This window comes from Siphateles boraxobius, unplaced genomic scaffold, assembly GCF_051911475.1.
Source record: "Siphateles boraxobius isolate OS27281-9 unplaced genomic scaffold, OSU_SipBor_1 84, whole genome shotgun sequence".
Classification (NCBI taxonomy): Eukaryota; Metazoa; Chordata; class Actinopteri; order Cypriniformes; family Leuciscidae; genus Siphateles; species Siphateles boraxobius.
This window is the reverse complement of record NW_027509213.1, coordinates 515,480-533,840: the sequence shown is the minus strand read 5'-3', so window position 1 is coordinate 533,840 and position 18,361 is coordinate 515,480. Positions and strand designations below refer to the sequence as shown.

The following is an 18,361-nucleotide window of genomic DNA, read 5'->3' as shown; positions in this document are numbered from 1 at the left end:
ATACAGATTATGAATATATTGCAGTTTAGCAAGAAAAGAAAAAAACTAACAGATTGCATATCATAAATGAGCTGGGGTTTTTTTTATTAAAAGAAAAGAGCTGAAAACAAGGAGGTAAGAAGCATAAACATATTTTGGTAAATTGATATGACATGAAAATGATGTCCTCATTTACTCACCCTCAAGTTGTTCCAAACCTGTATGAGTTTCTTTCTTCTGTTGAACTATCCCTTTAATGAATTTGGCATGACTGCTTTATCCAAAGCAACTTACATCATTACTTTACACATTCCCTGGGAAGCAAACACATGACCTTGACATTCACCTCTTATTAATGGACACCCATTTCGGTCACATGAGAAAAAAAATCATGCTTTAGTAAATGGTAATTATCAAGAAATTATAACACAGTAAGTCATGATTATGAGATGAAAAGTAGAAATTATTAAGTCATAATTATTGCAAAAAGTCTAAATTATGACAAAAACGTTTTCACAGTTTCACAGACAAGGCTTCACCCTAGTCACAGACTAAAATGCATGTTTGAGCTGTTTTAACCCAAAGTAACTTGCGCCGGCATATTTTAAAATATATAAGTGCCATTTGTTTTATCTCGAGATGCACACCAGAAAAGTTTTTTTTTTCCCATTGCATGTTTATAAAAGCTACTCGAATGTCCTTATTGAACTAAGGCCTAATCCTGTCTTATTCTAAATCATGTCTGTGAAACCAGGCCACAAATTAATAATTATGACATAAAATAATAATTTAGATTTTCTTTTCATCATAATTTAGATTTTTTTGAATCTCATAAATATGATTGTGTCATAGTATGACACAATTTCGACTTTATCTCATAATTCCCACATTTTATGTTATAACTATGACTTTTTATGTCATAATTAAGATTTACCAAAGCATGCTTTTTTTCTTAATGTGGCGGAAGTGTGCTTCAATACACATTTAATCTATTAGCCCATTGACTCTTATTTTGCTCTTACGTAAAATTATATAAAAAAGCTCACGCAACTTCCGGCGAAGACGCCTTCTTATCTGAGCCGTACTTCCGCTTCTCTCCCCCTATCTTGTGCGGTGCGAGAGAGAGCGCGTGTGCCACAGAGCCTCGGCACACTCATCTTATATAAAAAATCAAAAATACAAAAAAAAAACACAAAACAAGAAAAAAATACAAACAAAAAATCTACTTTTATTGCCGAGTACCTCGGTGAAGCAGGATCAGCGGACAGATTTGAGAAGTTTATTATTAAGGCAGCACCGCAGTAGGCCTGAGGAGATTTTAATCATCTTATCATCGATACCGCGAACACGTCGACGCCAAATCGGTACCAAACGCGTTTTAATTAGTCTTCAAGACTGTTCTTTAAGGGTGTTTATCGTGTTAAGGCGTTTTCGATAGGTAAGTTACACCGAGGAGATTTTAGCTCGTGCGTCGCCATTACTAAGCTCGTCAGTTTTTCCAGGTGTTTCGGTAGGTCGCTCTTTTGTCGTACGGAAGAAAGATGAACCCTAGCGCTCCAAGTTACCCGATGGCCTCCCTATATGTGGGGGATTTGCACCAGGATGTCACCGAGGCCATGCTTTACGAGAAGTTCAGCCCTGCCGGGCCCATTCTGTCCATTCGGGTGTGCAGGGACATGATGACCCGCCGCTCTCTCGGTTACGCCTACGTCAACTTCCAGCAACCCGCTGACGGTAAGCAAACGGTCCCCGTTAATTACTAACACGATGTTTTACATTGCATTTAGACGTCCATCTAGTTGGGCATCACGGACACGTGCAGCACGTGACCGTCCTCCGGTTCAAATTTTAAGTTTAATGTTTATTAACGATTCATACATGTTTGTATCAGGACTTATGAATGTCGTAGTTGCCGTTACTGAGGCCAATAGAAGTATCTTATCCCAGGACTTTAACCTCACGAACAGAAATCCCCAAAATTGTGTTTAACAAATCATATCCTTGTAACGTTACATATTTTTTTGTGTGTACCGTAAGCTTCAAGACAAATGCAATGTGTAATGAAAGAATCTCATTCTGATTCTGAAAAAATTATTTGTTTGTGTGGTTTGGAATACGGATTTGCTCCCTGTATTCATAATTCAATTTAATGACGACACAACCAATGTACAAAATTGCTGAAATGAGTAGGCTACTTGTTTTACACAGTGTGTTCTCAGACTAGCGCTAGAGGGCGCTACACAACCCATGTTAAGTCCAAAATTAATATTAATGTTTATAGTACTAGCAGTTTGTTGACACTTGCTGGTAAAGTTTGTTGGTCATAACTTAATGCTAATATTTATTTTAATTGTTTCAGCTGAGCGTGCCCTGGACACAATGAACTTTGACGTGATTAAGGGACGACCTGTCCGCATCATGTGGTCCCAGCGAGACCCCTCACTGCGCAAGAGCGGTGTGGGCAACATCTTCATCAAGAACTTGGACAAGTCGATCGACAACAAGGCCCTTTATGACACGTTCTCTGCCTTCGGAAACATCCTGTCCTGCAAGGTAATAAACGTGTGTTTGCAGTGATGTGCATGTTTCTGGTGTTTGGTGCTCAGTGCTGGTGTTCTCTTTCTGAAGGTGGTTTGCGATGAGAACGGCTCTAAAGGATACGGCTTTGTGCACTTTGAGACCCATGAGGCCGCAGAAAGAGCCATTGAGAAAATGAACGGCATGTTGCTCAATGACCGCAAAGTGTAAGTGTGCATTTGAATTAACTACATTGTACTAAATTGTCGGTTTGGTGTGAAGTGTGCTAATTCTGTTTCAAGAATGATTCATACTAATTTAAATTTAAAGTGACTCGAAGATATTAGTATTTATCATGTAAAATTAAAAGGTTTTATAACTGTTCTTTGAAGTGTTAGTGTTATGGTAATTTAAAAACCTATTACTCTTGAGTTTGCCATGAATATAGCCTCTATGGTCTCATAAATTCACTTATTCAGAATAATTATGGTAACTTGTTACATCTTAAAGGTTTGTCGGTCGCTTCAAGTCTCGCAAGGAGCGCGAGGCTGAGATGGGCGCCCGTGCCAAAGAGTTCACCAATGTATACATCAAGAACTTCGGAGAGGATATGGATGACGAGAAGCTGAGGGAGATATTCAACAAATATGGTGGGTATTTTGCTGCTAGTAAGAGCCTGTTCACACCAAGAATGATTGCTATAAAGACGATTATAACTATATTTGCATCAACACCAGTGAACAATGTCGTTCAGTTTATAAGGGTACGCAGTTGTCTTTAAAGCGGGATGGATTCTGATTGGCTGTCAATGTTTTTGTTCATCAGCTGTGAAAAAAGTAGTTCTTAAAGTGTTTAATGACTGTTTCTCTGTGGAGTTATATTTGTAGTTGTGGACTGTTTTATTTTTAGAATGATTTTACAACTGCATCTTTTTCATTAGTTCTTGTCCTTTGTGTAAAACAAAAGACCTGCTTTTGACCTTATTGCATGAATCAGATCTTTGAAGTGTTCGGCTGCCGTTACAGGTCCAGCACTGAGCATTCGCGTCATGACCGATGAGAGCGGCAAATCTAAAGGCTTTGGCTTTGTCAGCTTTGAGAGGCACGAGGACGCCCAGAGGGTGAGTAGAAACAGATTAATATCATTTTGTAATCCTCACTACTGTGAAGTGTTGTATCGTGATTGTGTTTCCTCTGATCATCAGGCTGTGGATGAGATGAATGGAAAAGAGATGAACGGAAAGCAGGTTTACGTGGGGCGTGCGCAGAAGAAGGGCGAACGTCAGACAGAGCTCAAGCGCAAGTTTGAGCAAATGAAGCAGGACCGCATGACTCGCTACCAGGTAAAAAATGACCCGTGCTTGCCTGATGTGAACATTAGATGATGCAAATGAGGGTTCTTAATGGTTTATGGATGCTTGTCCTTGAACTTTGGATTCATCTTGTTTTTAACAGGGAGTAAATCTCTACGTGAAAAATCTGGATGACGGCTTGGATGACGAACGCCTGCGTAAAGAATTTGCACCATTCGGCACTATTACTAGTGCTAAGGTACAAAAAAAAACAATAAATTGCCATAAGCTTTATTACTTTAAAAGTCTCAACTTTCAAATTGTCAATTTTAAATTGAATCATGAAATCCGTCTCAAATCATTGGTTTTCCTCAAGGTTTGTTTGGATGATTGACGTATAATCCCTCGAGCATCAGAATTGATGGCTGTTGAATCTTTTGTGATCCATGCAGGTGATGATGGAAGGTGGCCGCAGTAAGGGTTTTGGGTTCGTCTGCTTCTCTTCCCCTGAAGAAGCCACTAAGGCTGTGACTGAAATGAATGGCCGTATCGTCGCCACCAAGCCCCTGTATGTCGCGCTGGCCCAGCGGAAGGAAGAGCGCCAGGCGCACCTCACCAGCCAGTACATGCAGAGGATGGCCAGTGTGAGAGCCGTACCGAACCCCGTCATCAACCCCTACCAGCCCGCACCACCATCTGGATACTTCATGGCAGCCATTCCACAGGTCAGATAACTCTTTTCTATTAAAGGTGCGGTCACATTCACCATTGTTCAAATAAATTGACTGCAACGATTTGAGTTGGTCATTAGAATTCGTCATGTTGACCAATGAAAAGCTGCTTGGTTTGAAAGCGTGAACTGCGAATTCTAATTTGGTTCAGCTGTAAAGCAGGTCTACAGAAGAAAATGGTGTCATTATTCAGCCCAATTCACTTCAAGTTTTGTTTTCAATAAACGGTGTCAGTGCAGTTCTAAATCCTGTGGTTGTACATTTTGAAAATCACTGGGAACATGTCTACCCTCGCTGCCGAATAGGCCACTCCAGACTAAGACATGTTTTTGTGAAAGGCTGAACATCCTCCTTTATGCACCTTTTGCCAGAGACTTTTATCGCTGTTCTGATGGGCCGTAATGGCTTGAACTGTTACGACTTTTTACTTTTCACTTTACTCTTATGAAAAGAGTTCTAATGAAGACCAGAGTTTTAGAATTTTTTTTTTTAATTCAAAGATAAAATTTTAAAATCCTTTAATAAACATGGTATTAAGCTATAAACAATGTCTGTGCAGTCAGATCTATAATATTACTGAATATTCAGTGTCAACTGACAAAGAAACTTTTTTTGTCTGAAGTTGATAATCTCTTCCCTTTAACAATCATGAAGTGATAATTCAGGTCCAGTTCTGTTATTCGTCATTGATTCACATTCCCTTTTGTGTGATTGACAGGCTCAGAATCGGGCTGCGTACTATCCCACCAGTCAGCTCGCACAGCTCCGCCCCAGTCCTCGCTGGGCCACTCAGGGTGTCCGCCCACAGCGTGAGTAGCTCTGCCCCCCTTACCTCCCAATACACTTAAACTGTAAACCATAACGGTTCATTCATTGTTTTTCGTTTCTCATTTCCTTTGCAGATTTCCAGAATATGCCCAATGCTATCAGGCAATCTGCACCCCGTCCACAAACCTTCGGTTCCGTGCGTCCCACCTCCCAGGTCCCCCGAATGATCTCCACCCAGCGCATGGGTGAGTGATGAACCTTGCTGTTATACATGCAGCAAGTGCATTACTCCAGTTCATTGATCCTGAGTGTCCTCTTTCTTCCTGGCAGCGTCTCAGGCGATGGGTCCTCGTCCTTCTGGCGCAGGTGCAGCTACTGGTACCGCTCAGGTCAGAGGAGTGCCACAGTACAAGTATGCTCCTGGAGTCCGCAACCCACAGCAGCACATGCCCAATCAGCCGCAGGTTCCCATGCAGCAGGTATTAGTTTTACATTTGATGGCACTTGTTGTTGACCCCAAAATGTATGTCTGCAATTTAAAATCATTTGAGAGAACTAGTGCATCCCAATTTGCATACTTGTGCACAATTCTGTCATATTTTGTAGTATAGTGTTCACACTAAAAAAAAAAACCAAAAGAAAGTGCACTTAAAGTACCCGGATGATGCACTTGTTTTTCGTAGCCAAATCAGGCTATGATGCTCTGATAATATAACCTTATACAATTCATTCACTTGACTGAATACAGTGCTTAGTGTCATTTGGAACAAAAAAAGAAACTTAAGAAAATGTAAACTATTATTGCACAGCTCTATATATAAAGTAGGATTTACTAGTTTTTATAGCCGGTCGTATAGCCTTGGATTCTGACATGGCACGAAATAAAACAATCTGAATCTAGTAAAAATCAAGTAACATTGAATTAAATGTGAAAATTAAGTAGAAATACTGATAGTATTTTCTTGTGAAACATACTCCAATAATCTGTTTTATTAACAGCTTTGAACAATAATTTTACACAAATTATACCTTTAGCAAACCTCTATTGCCTGATTCTGAATTGTCACAATGTAACCATTATTGGCCAGCTTTATACATAAAAGCTGGTTGTCCAACTTAATTTGCATACCCAACTTTACAAGGTGAACATCACAGCATGTTATCTTGCAGAAGTGTCTTCATGTTCTCTAATGTTACTATATTTGACTCCTGTTCAGCCTGCGGTCCACGTTCAAGGTCAGGAGCCACTGACTGCGTCCATGTTAGCTGCCGCCCCTCCACAAGAACAGAAGCAGATGCTGGGTGAGTGGTTCGATCTGTCTTGCTTCTGTTTCTCTTCCCTTAATTGATTAGAAAAATGAAATGTAAATGTTTAATTTAAATATCTCATACATCCTGCTCTCCCCTGCCACAGGTGAGCGTCTGTTCCCGCTCATCCAGAACATGCATCCCAGTCTGGCTGGAAAGATCACTGGTATGCTGTTGGAGATAGACAATTCAGAGCTGCTCCACATGCTGGAGTCTCCGGAGTCTCTGAGGTCAAAGGTCAGTGGTCATGTGATCTTTTCTTTAAGTTATTTGGACTTGGTCTTGATACCGGAGATGTCCTTATCACACTGTTCCTGGTGGAAATGTATGGAAAAATGATCAAGAATGTGTCCGTTTTGTCCCTAAATCATGTATGTATGTTTGTGGCGTGTAATAGAACTTTACAATTAATCTTTAAAAAAAAAAAAGAATCTCGATCAATGATTCACCGGTCTATGAAACCTTTTACAAAATCATACCGTAATGTTCAAATCTAGGTTGGTGCTGCTGACCCAGAGAGCAGATATGTACAGTACAAGTATGAAACGGCTTCACAAACAGTGTCTTCAGCAAGACAGTACCTTTTATTTCTGTTACAAATATTCATATTATCACAGAAGTACCTGGATAAAAGTTTATAGTTCGGATGTAAACACTGCTGTCTACAGAAGCTTTCAAAATAGATTAAATGTCACCTTTAGAAAGTAACCTGCCGCTTCATGTAACGATTACATCATTAAGCCACCAGATGGTGACAAGTGACTTAAGTCTGTTCAGAAACGTGGGAAAATAGTGATCTCTGTTTGAAATAACAAAAAATCGTGCTTCTCAATGTATCCAGAATCAAGCAGGTCTAGTGTGTAATCGCTGTCACATGTGTTCCAGGTGGATGAAGCAGTAGCGGTGCTGCAGGCTCATCAGGCCAAGGAAGCCGCCCAGAAATCAGTCCCCAGCACTGCTGTGCCGGCAGTCTAACACAAGGTGAGAGAAGATGGGTTTTCCAAATTCATGATGATTTTATGCATTTTCTCTGCTTGTTTGAATACCTTTTTTTGGGATTTTGTTTTTCCAGAATGAACCTCTCTGGCCCTGACTTCACCAAGAAGGACGCATTAAAAAAAGAGAATAAATATAGAAAAACCTGAAACTCAAAACAGAAAAAAACCCTACAATGATTACATCCAAATATTTTGCCAGGTTGAGAGAGCTCTTGACCTTGATTTATAATTAAAAATGTACAAAAAAACAGAAAACTTTTAATTTTGAAAATTGCAAAACATTCCTTTCTTTTTATTCCTCTTAATTGAATGCTCATTGTCAATTGTGTTCTTGCAGTTGATAGCTGAACATTTGGGAAAGTACATTGGATTAAACTGCTTGAATAAAACTTTAAACATTTATTGTTTGTTGTGCCGTTTTAATTTGACTGCTGTGCTAAAAACCTTTGGATGAGTTAAAGCAGTTGCTTTCATTCTCAGAAATGCTCGATTACTCTTTTTAAAGGGATGCACATTAGTTTCATGCGAACATTTTACAAATGTGTAAGCTTGGCACACTGAAATCACTAAATGAATTTCGCAGCATTCAGAGTTCACTAACTGTAAGGTCTCTGCCTCTTGAGATCCCTGGGTTAATGCCCTGAAGGACGTGAGGATGGTATTGGTGAGACTGGGGTCAGTTGTAATGCAATCAATGTATTCAGTCACAAGCCTGGGTGACAATGCTTGGCACATGATCAGGAGTTTTCCACTATAGGAGAACTGTTTAGGTTCTTGTGGGTCGAGTTAAATATATCAATTGCAGGTGTTGCGTTCAATTCACATTTAGTTGTATAGCGCTTTATCGTTTCAAAGCAACTTTACAGAAAATAGCAAGCTTCTACATTACAATTTAGCCTGTGTTATCAGAGGTAACTGTCTATGCATTTTAGAAATGTACATATACAAATCACAGCTAACAAAAAAATTATTTAAAAGAAATTTAAGGCAGAAACAATGAGCTCATTGAAGTTATAAATGCATGTTTAACGTGATTATGAATGAAAATGGCTGCATGTTGCATTGGCTTATTGCCCCCCCCCCCCCCCAATGTATGCATAAAAATGGTAGTTAACTTAAATTTCTTTGTTCTATTGTGACTCGTTACACTTCAGTTTTTTGCTATCAACTTAGTTAAACGGAAATGGTAGGAACACCTAAATCTTTACTATCGTGAACGCCCCACACATTAATATTCCTTCTCTTATATCCTGGTCCTATCTAAAAATATAATTTGTATAGATCAAGGATTAGTACCTATTATTAGATACTAGTAGTATGCCTACTTATTAGATACTTGTATTTCGTACCTAGCAATTAAATGTATACTAGTATTTGTAACATTTCCATTAGATACTACATGAAGTAGCCTACTTGTAGCCATTACATAGATTTTTAGTACTTATTCATTAGATGCTACACATTTATTAGATCAATAGGCTACTAGTAAGATTTTTAGTCGAACTCTTGTGGGCCATTAGTCATTGCAAGACGAGTAAGAAAAAGCCGTTGTGAATAAGATGTCATAATTATCATTTAACAAGAAATGGGCTTCATAGGGAACAGCTTGTTACGACGACCGTTATGATCATCAGAGTGCCGTTTTAAGCGCGCAACCTTTGCGCGTGGCTGTTAAAAATATATTTAGTCAGGTTTTTAAAGCCTCGACATCAACATCACGCATCTTTTTTGGTGAGTTGTAAACCATTATTCTTACTAAGCTGAAGTTTTTTGTGTGTTTCTGAACGTTACTTAATGTGAAGGTCAGCATTTCCTAACTAAAGGCCTCAAAACAGGCTTAACGTTAAATGTTTGGTGTTCATGCTTTGCGTGCGATCTACGTAACTTAACGTTACTTAAGTTACGCAGTGTTGTTGATTACAATTGAGCATCATTTAGCAGAAGTTACCATCGCAAATATTCGATATATCACGCATTCCGTATATGTGTTATGTTCTGTAGGATTATTAGGCCTGAAATAAAACCTTTGATTGAAAAAAACTTGTACCTGATAATTAACGTTACGTATCGTATAGGCTACTGACTGCAGGAAAACGGGTTATTTGAGTTCACCAACAGAAGAAAAACTAAACGGTCTCGACCTGGCCTTCAACATTACAGCTCAGTCATTCTTATGACCGTCATAAAAGCTGAAATATAAATAGATTCGAGGTGCTGTCACTGAGGAACATGAATCACGTCCTGTTGATAAGACTTGTGTTGTGTGGAATATGAAAAACAGTAAAAAGGTGAAAAATTGTGGCATTTGACCTGCAATAGTTGAACTATCACACAGTAGGCAGACAGGTAACTGTTTTCTCGATTCTCGCTTTCAAAGATGATGTTAAACCTCTTGTTCTTTTGCAATGGTTTTAGGTCAAGGCTGCAGAAAGTCATCCAGTAAGTGTCACATGTGAATTGAAGCTTATACGTCTTTACATTTACAGCAGGTTTATGCTGCTCTAAAGGTTTATGTGTCCTTCCAATAAATGTTTAAGAGCCAAACGATCATTAAATGTTGACTTGTACGCACATATGAGGAACAGTGTACATGCATGGAGGATCAGGCTAATCCACAGAAAGCTGCAGGTTCAGATGGGGTCTCAGGATGGGTATTTAAAGGGTTAGGCTAGTTCTCCCAAAAATGAAAATTATGTCATTAATTAATTACTCACCCTCATGTCCTTCCAAACCTGCAAGACTTTCGTTCATCTTCAGAACACAAATAAAGATATTTTTGATGAAATCTGAGAGATTTCTGTCCCTCCATTGACAGCTACGCAACTACCACTTTGACGCTTCAAAAAGTTCATAAAGAGATCGTAAAACTAATCTATATGTATTGAGCAATTTAATTAAAATCTATCAAGAGACATGGTCACTTTAGGCTTATATGATGAAAATTGAATTTAGGCTTTTATACACATGTATAAACATTGATCAGCAAACATAAACGGAAGCTCAACCGAACCTGCTTGACACGCGAGAACAAACCTCTTGCAGAAGCTCAAACGTGCTGCGTAACACGAGAATGAACCTCATTGGTTCTCGCACGTCAAACAAACATGCTTGAGCTTCGGTTTACCACAACTGATGTGTGAGTTGATGAACAGATGCAGTAAGTTAAAATGCTCTCTAGTTGTTGACTGTGTGATTTCTTAGCTACACAGCTAGTAACAGGAAAACGCTCTAGAGGGTTGTCCTGCCAGCACAGAAGATAATCGAAGTAAAAACTACTACTACCAGAGCCCAGAGTACATCTATAGATCATACTGTCTGATGAAAACTGTCATCATCTGTAAGAACCACACACACCCATGCCATCATGTTTAAACTACTCCCTTCTGGCAGATGTTACAAGGCATTTATAGACTGTGGAATAGTTTTATTCCCTATAGATGCTCTGAACCAAGCCAACCATACCATACATTCTTTGACTTTTTAAGTGTCTGTAACCTTTTATTTGTTTGGCAAAAATACCCGTTACCTGTTCAGAGATAATATGAGATATTAAGAGTTTTGCAGTGTACAAATTAATTTACATCTCCACACAAAGAAAAAGCAACTATATGGACACGTGAGAACATTGAATGTTTTTTTTACCCATGAGAACAACTTGCATGGCCAACAAAATGATCTGATGAAATAAAATCATTCAGTTGGCCATGCAAGTTGGTGTCCATGAAGAAGATCTTTATCTAGAATGCCTTGCAAAAAAATAAGTTAAAGTTCAAATGTGTGTTCCAGTTGGCTCTGGAACATTTTCATGCTGTGTTGTCTACACAAGTGATTTCTAACCCTGTTCCTGCAGTTCCACCAACACTGCACATGCTGGACCCGTCCCTAATCAAACACACCTCAAACACATTCACACTGTGTCCTATTGAGGACCTCCAGGAACACATTTGGTACACATTGTTTTAGATATATAATAAAAAAAAATATATATATATATATATATATATATATATTAGGTATGCCAAGTGATTAAAATTTTTTAAGCTAATTAATTACATGATGTGGCAATTAATTAATTAATCGCAAATTAATCGTACATCAGATTTGGCTGAGAAATTATACCCCAAAAGATAATTTAAAGTCATTATTGTGTTAAATGAGAAAAGCATCAAATAGACATTACAAAAAGTAGCTTTAGAACAAAATGTATTTTATTTGATTCAACATTTATTACACATAAACTTTAAGACTTTAATGGCCATGAAGGTGAGTACATGATGACATAATTTCCATTTTTGGGTGAACTATACCTTTAATGTATTTTTTTTTATTAATATGGAAATAGTATTTTTTTGTGTGTTGAAATTATATTCTAAATAAATAAGAAACTAAAACGGCCAGTGGGTGGCAGTTAATGTCTTAATGAGTAATTTATTGTCTGAGTCCGAAGGTACTTATTTTGAATAGGGCTGGGTAAAAAATATCGATTTCTCGATTTTAATCGATTCTCATTTTTACGAACCAATATCGATTCTTAAATCCCAAAAATCGATTAGTCATCCTGTTTTCAGTTGATGAATGAATGGAACATTGTAGCGCGCATCCCATCCAATAAACGCAATAATCTTTGTGCTTTGTTACTATTGATATGAAACAAAGTCTCAGATTTCAAATTACGTCAATTTTCTTACGAAGTTCAAAAACATAAATACCGTTTTGGCGCTTTGGCGTGAGATCGCTCTGGCCCAGCTCAAGAGAAGCAGCAGCGCCGAGCACACATAATCTTCTCTTCCGCCTTAATATTACCAGTTACAGCTTGAAATAAACATGAATGAGCATCTGAAAGTGTGTTAAAAGATAGAGTATAACTTATCGAAATCCTTGTTGTCACATGGAATCGCTCAATCAGTGTTTCAACCGAGGAAAGACGTCAGTGAAACAGCTTGTAAACAATGTCATGTAACGTCACATTTACCTCAGAAAAACCATATCCAGTGACCATGAACTCGTTAGTCAGCTAGAAAAATTAACTCTAGAGAGGAGCATTTTGCTAAATATATGCACCATATTACATATGGATTTTATGTTATTTTATAATTATTTTATGTTTTTCAATATTTAGTGCATGTTTGAATAAATCTGGCAAGTTTTTATGACAGCCACCATTTAAATATTTATATTTCATATAACATTTATTATTAGAAAAATAAATAAAAGTGTAATTGTTTGTATACAAATCAGTAAATCTTTACCTTTAATATTAGGCTATAGTAGGCTAATGAAACAATTTTAATGATACAACTGACTCCCATAGTTTACAGCATTAGTTAAGAGATTTGTTTTCCTTGAGAAAATTTGCCATGTATTGTACCTGATATCCAAAATAATCAATATTGAATCGAATCGAATCGAATCGTAATCGAATCGAATTGCAAGCTTGTGAATCCAAATCGAATCGAATTGTGAAATTTGTGTCAATACCCAGCCCTAATTTTGAATAAGTAATTCACGACTGCTAAAAATGTATGTTCTTTATAGTATAGGTGGGTGTAGAATTAATGTAATCTGGACATACTATATCTGGCCATGTTGTCATTATCATGTGACTTACCTATGTCAGTTGCGTTGCTTCACTGCCATTCAGAAATCCTCTCTCTTGGCTTCATGGTATAGTAAAGTGTCCATCGTATGCACACTTCAGGATCTCGCCGGAATAGGTCATCCGGGTACTTTTTGCCTACACTTTTATGTGAATTCAGACTTCTTTTGTCACATGCTGTTTTTTACCTACTCTATAGGGAAGCTTGCGATTTTGGATGCTGATATTGAGTCATTCATTCATTCGATTCGTTCAAACGGCTGATTCATTCAGGAATTAAGTAAATGGCTCTCTTTACGTATGTGCCATTGAAACATTGGTTCACCTGATTAATTCGCTCAAAACGTGGATTCATTAAGAAACTACACACTGTTGTGTGTTGCTCTGAGGCGCACAACAGTTCTACTGTGGCTTTATAGGTAATATTTTTTGTTGACAATTTGTAGCTAAAGCAAAAAATATTGTCTAAAATATAACAGTATTAACTTATTTTTTTATTGAACTGTTGTCTAACCTCAATGTCACATTTGCACTCGTGCTATTTGGGACAAAAACATCGCTCGTGTGATATTGATTAACCATATCATGATAAGACAGAAACATTTTTGCCCTGATATCTTGAATTTTAGGGTCATTCTAACTGCATTCTATAGGCTTTATCATGCAGTGGGTTTTTGTTGCCCCACAGCCCTAATATATAGACAATATACCGTATGTCTGCGCAAAAGACTTCTATCAATATAAAATCCTTAAAAAACTTACACCATGAATAAAAATCAACACTTCATATTCAATAAATATGAGCTCATAAACACCACATTTATAATATTAAAGAATGAGCAAAGTGTTGTTTAAATAGTTCTAGATTAGAGTATAGCATTTCACCCTAAACTCACATCAAAATAAGCAATTTATTTATTTATTTTTGCTTTGTATTTAATAATTTCTAAAATGTCTGCAGAGGTCAGCACAGTTGTTTTTTCTTGTTTCATTTGTCTGTCATGAGGAATTTTTCTATCATGCTGATGATAAGATGGTGTCCTCAGTGTCTGTCTCAGACTGTCTCGGCCTTCAATAAACGTGGCCTTATCAAACTCATTTACAACCCGTGATTCAATCACTATGATTCAGACACTGATTTGTGTACTCTTGACTCTTTATTTGTTCTCAGGATGTTCATGTACAGTGTAAATCACAAAACAACAACATCAAGAGCTGGAATATATCTGCCATTCTGTTTAATTCCATAAGGAATATAATTGACTTGGAATTAAGACAAATATGATTGGTTTATCCAATGTTTTTTTCTGCCAAAAACCATGAGATAAATTTACATGAACAAATGTTGTGAAACTATATCCTTTAAGTGGCTTTGGTGAGTGTTTGTAGGAAACATAAATATTTATAATGGAAATTTAAGTGGAATCGCACAAGTAGCTACTTGTTGATTTGATTGAAAGCAATATAGTAATTAGCTTATCTGGTTAAGTTCTCTGTGCTAGGCACTGAATAGATAATAAACCAGGACAAGTCTCACATGACTGACTGACGCTACAGAAAAATATGTCAATGGGTAGCTGGAATTTCTCTAGAAAGTGATAAACGGTGGAAAACTTTTTACTGATTCTGCCTGGCAAATGTTCTACAATGTTGATTAATTTTCTTTGTAGACTCAGCTTCATTGATCACATTACCACCTTGTTTGTGCATTCATTTAAATATAATTCAAGTGTTTGATCACTTCAATGTTTCATTATTTGACAATTAGTCAAAAGTAATTTTATCTGACTGATTTTTTGACGTTTTCTGCAGAGAGTCTGAAAACAGTAAAAAGCAAACAAATAAAATTGGAGGTAGATAGAAAAGGAGTAGCCTAGATTCAATCAGCTTCAACAAAACCTCTGTGTTGCGCTTAAGAACAGTCCTTACTGTGGTAAAATCACTGTAATGCTTATTGTTTACTGAAACCAAGGACAGCATTGAGACACCAACGTTCAATAAACCGATCAATGTTGTAAAAATAATTTGAACAATTCTTAATAAAGCAATATGGTTTTACAATGACTTTGGATGTGACATTCAAGCACAATTTAGATTCAAAACTGTTTTTATTGGATCGTACTTTTGCAAACAAATAATCACCCACCCGATCATAGTCACTGTGACTGGTAAAAAAATATAATATAATGAAATATATGGGATTTATAATATTCTTGCTAAAAATTTGATTTCATCAGAACACACAGCTATGTTTTAATGACCATCAATGGAGAAAATGGCATTTTGCCTCATAATGGTGACACATTATCTACGAGTGGGTGCTAACCAGCTAGCCAACCTTGAGACCTTGGTAGTACAAGGTCAATATAATGGAAGAGAAAATCCCACACAGCTTGAAATTCTTTATTATATAAATACAATTCTGTTAAAGACCTTCAGGCATTGGATTTTCTTCAGTAAATTGAATCTTCACAGCATAGTTCACACCAAAAAAACAATTCAAATGATTAACTCACCACTCCAATTCAAAACCTTTCTTTCTTTTGTGGAACACAAATCAACATATTATGAAGAACTTTGGGAACCAATGTTGGGGGACATTTTTCCAAAGGTCTTTTTTTTGAGTTACACAGAAGTAAGAAAACGATGACAGAATCGGTGAACTGTCTCTTTAATGTCTGTATGAGCTTCTAATCTTTAATAGCTAATGAAGTAACAGTCACCCTTCCCGTTCTCAAGGGTCAATAACCTTTTACTTCTCTCTGTTCTAGATTCGACTGTTTGTAGGTTTATTGGCAGTACGTCTGTAATGATAGGGACCATATAACTTGAGGAGTCCTTGGTCGCTTGGTACAGCCTGGTGTAATGACTTCAGCAGAGATAATATTGCCTCACCTAGAGTATATCCCAGCCTACAGTGGGTTTGTATTTAAGAGGCCTTATCACCATTTAGCCAATTGCTAAACAGCAAAGGGCAGTTGTTTTGTTCACAGCAAATGTAGATTGACAGGTCAAGGTTCAGGAGTTAAACCACATGAATGCGTGTTATAAATAGGAGCCGTGTCAGTGACAGATGTGAGTCTCTCACAGCTTCAGTCTACATGCGGTTCGAGCGTTAGCACTGTGGCTTTGAGTTCTAGAAGATACCACGCATCCGATCAGTGACAACATGGATTGCGAATGTGATTGTTCAGACTACAGTAACGGACAGGCGAACGCCATCCTTTTTAACATCCTCAGCCGAGGCGAGTCGACTCAGAACGAGATGAACTACAAGCCGGTTCCTCAGTCATGCCACTGCGAGAAACGCAGGAACGTATGTCTGAAAACACCCAACGAGACGTGTCAGGTTGCTTCAGATGTGCTGGTCAAGACGATGCACTTCATGAAGAGTTTGCCGGCATTCCAGCAACTACCACCCAAAGACCAGCTATCTCTGTTGCAGAACGGCTGGGCGCCACTTTTCATTCTGGGTCTGGCCCAGGACAGAGTTCGTTTCGAGGTTGATGACATTCCGGCACCCAGCATGCTGGAAAGAATTCTTCTCAACAACCAGGAGATGATGAACAGCGATCAAGAGCAGCCCACGATGGCCGGCGTGCAAACCCTTAAAGCGTGCCTCATGAAGTTCTGGAGTCTGGATTTAAGCCCAAAGGAGTACGCTTATCTGAAAGGCACCGTGATATTCAATCCAGGTATGTTTTCCAAAATCAAAACTGTGTTGCACAAACTATTTCAACTGCCTATATTTAAAAATATTTGTTTAATGGCATCTTTTTTTGAAAGACAGCACTGATGTCTCAATGAAATTGATTATTTTCTAAATTTTAGCCATTAATTATAGTCATTCATAATATATTTAGTTATTAAAACAAAATATATGTAGTTATTTATATTATTTTTTACCCTAAAGTATTGCTTTTAGCCACAGATTTCATAATATACTCACCCAATATTTTCCTTCTGCAGATGTTCCAGGCCTGAAGGCATCTCTGTTCATTGAGGGTTTGCAGTATGAAGCTCAGCATGCCCTGAAGGAGGTCCTGGTGCCTCTTCATCCAGAGGATAAAGGGCGATTTGCTCGTATCCTCCTCACCGCATCCACTTTAAAGACCATCACTCCGAGCCTCATCATAGAGCTCTTCTTTCGGCCGGTCATTGGTCAGACAGATCTTCTGGACTTGCTGATTGACATTCTGTTCACAAGGTAGTGAACCAAAGACTGACGTACTCCTTGAATTTGGACTTTCAGAAGAACATTCTTTTCTCCAGTGCTGGTGGGAAAACTGAGGTCCAAGCATTGGATGAAAATCATACTTCGTTACGTCTGAAAAAGTTACAGACTTTAGCACATCTTTATTGTTTACACAGTTTAATGAAATTACTGCATGTTTGTAATGGTATTTAGGTCACAAGTATGTGATTTACGTCTTAGTATTGATTATTGTTGTTGTTGTTGTTGTTTTTTTGCCTTTTGATAGAAGCACCGTTGCAGCTTTTTGTATGGGATGGATTTTAAAACGACAAAGTATTCCTTTATAAAACTGTAGAAAGCATCTCTGCGCCTAAGGGGGGGGGGGGTCATGTATTGTCTCTGTGAGAAAGCTAGATTGAATCTGAGGAAAACATTTGTATGTTCATAATTATACTGTAATTAAATCTATTTTTACACATTTTGCATTATCACTACAAAGAGTCTAGTGTTTGCCATATACTTCTAAATCACTTTTATAAATAATTTTTTGTACATATGTCACAATTATCACAATGACATTTTCATTCATAAGAGAACCCCTAAAACAATTTAATCGCTGAACATCAGCCCCATAAAATTATTTGGAGACTTAAATTATATTTAAAATGGGAGAAATTGAAACCGTCATTATCAAAGCAAAACTAAAGCAAATGTAATTTACTCTAAGTAAAGATGCACAAAAACACTTGACAAAAAAGAAGATTGTTCGTTATGAACTGCCAAAACATAAGATCTAATGTTGAAAATGTGTGTTTGTCCAATATTAGTGGAACATGTTTATAGTCATTGTGATGACCTGCTACAGTTGCCAAAATATATACAACATTGCACAATGCGCACAATACTTTATCCTACAACGTAAATGCAACTTGACTTGATATTCCATTTCCGGTGTAATGAATGATAACTGAACACCAC

At 37.6% G+C, this 18,361-nt stretch overlaps 2 protein-coding genes across 7 annotated transcripts; both read left to right on the top strand.

The window, feature by feature from the left end:
• The first annotated feature begins 1,037 nt into the window (after positions 1-1,037).
• LOC143731001 (polyadenylate-binding protein 1A) lies at positions 1,038-7,994 on the top strand. Its single transcript, XM_077221629.1, has 15 exons — positions 1,038-1,713; positions 2,339-2,532; positions 2,608-2,723; positions 3,007-3,146; positions 3,522-3,616; positions 3,701-3,838; positions 3,951-4,046; positions 4,240-4,512; positions 5,237-5,327; positions 5,421-5,531; positions 5,617-5,765; positions 6,504-6,588; positions 6,701-6,831; positions 7,480-7,575; positions 7,667-7,994. Exons 1-14 carry the CDS (start codon positions 1,521-1,523, stop codon positions 7,567-7,569), a joined length of 1,902 nt encoding a protein of 633 aa, XP_077077744.1. The 5' UTR covers positions 1,038-1,520; the 3' UTR covers positions 7,570-7,575; positions 7,667-7,994.
• Positions 7,995-9,089: 1,095 nt separating this feature from the next.
• On the top strand, positions 9,090-17,861 carry nr0b2a (nuclear receptor subfamily 0, group B, member 2a). 6 transcript variants are annotated; one of them, XM_077221498.1, is made up of 4 exons: positions 9,090-9,323; positions 10,812-10,929; positions 16,383-16,883; positions 17,158-17,861. In XM_077221498.1, exons 2-4 carry the CDS (start codon positions 10,911-10,913, stop codon positions 17,397-17,399), a joined length of 762 nt encoding a protein of 253 aa, XP_077077613.1. In that variant the 5' UTR covers positions 9,090-9,323; positions 10,812-10,910; the 3' UTR covers positions 17,400-17,861. The 6 variants fall into 6 exon arrangements, with proteins under 6 accessions (XP_077077613.1, XP_077077612.1, XP_077077615.1 ...); XM_077221497.1 differs by having other exon boundaries at positions 10,794-10,929; XM_077221500.1 differs by lacking the exon at positions 9,090-9,323 and adding an exon at positions 9,359-9,394.
• The last annotated feature ends 500 nt before the right edge of the window (positions 17,862-18,361 follow it).

Bases quoted from the DNA above. Each gene is read 5' to 3' on its own strand.
- LOC143731001 (XM_077221629.1), top strand. From the start codon at position 1,521: ATGAACCCTAGCGCTCCAAGTTACCCGATGGCCTCCCTATATGTGGGG. The intron at 1,714-2,338 runs GTAAGCAAACGG...TAATTGTTTCAG, and splicing joins CTTCCAGCAACCCGCTGACG to CTGAGCGTGCCCTGGACACA. The intron at 3,147-3,521 runs GTGGGTATTTTG...CTGCCGTTACAG, and splicing joins GGAGATATTCAACAAATATG to GTCCAGCACTGAGCATTCGC.
- nr0b2a (XM_077221496.1), top strand. From the start codon at position 16,358: ATGGATTGCGAATGTGATTGTTCAGACTACAGTAACGGACAGGCGAAC. The intron at 16,884-17,157 runs GTATGTTTTCCA...TTCCTTCTGCAG, and splicing joins CACCGTGATATTCAATCCAG to ATGTTCCAGGCCTGAAGGCA.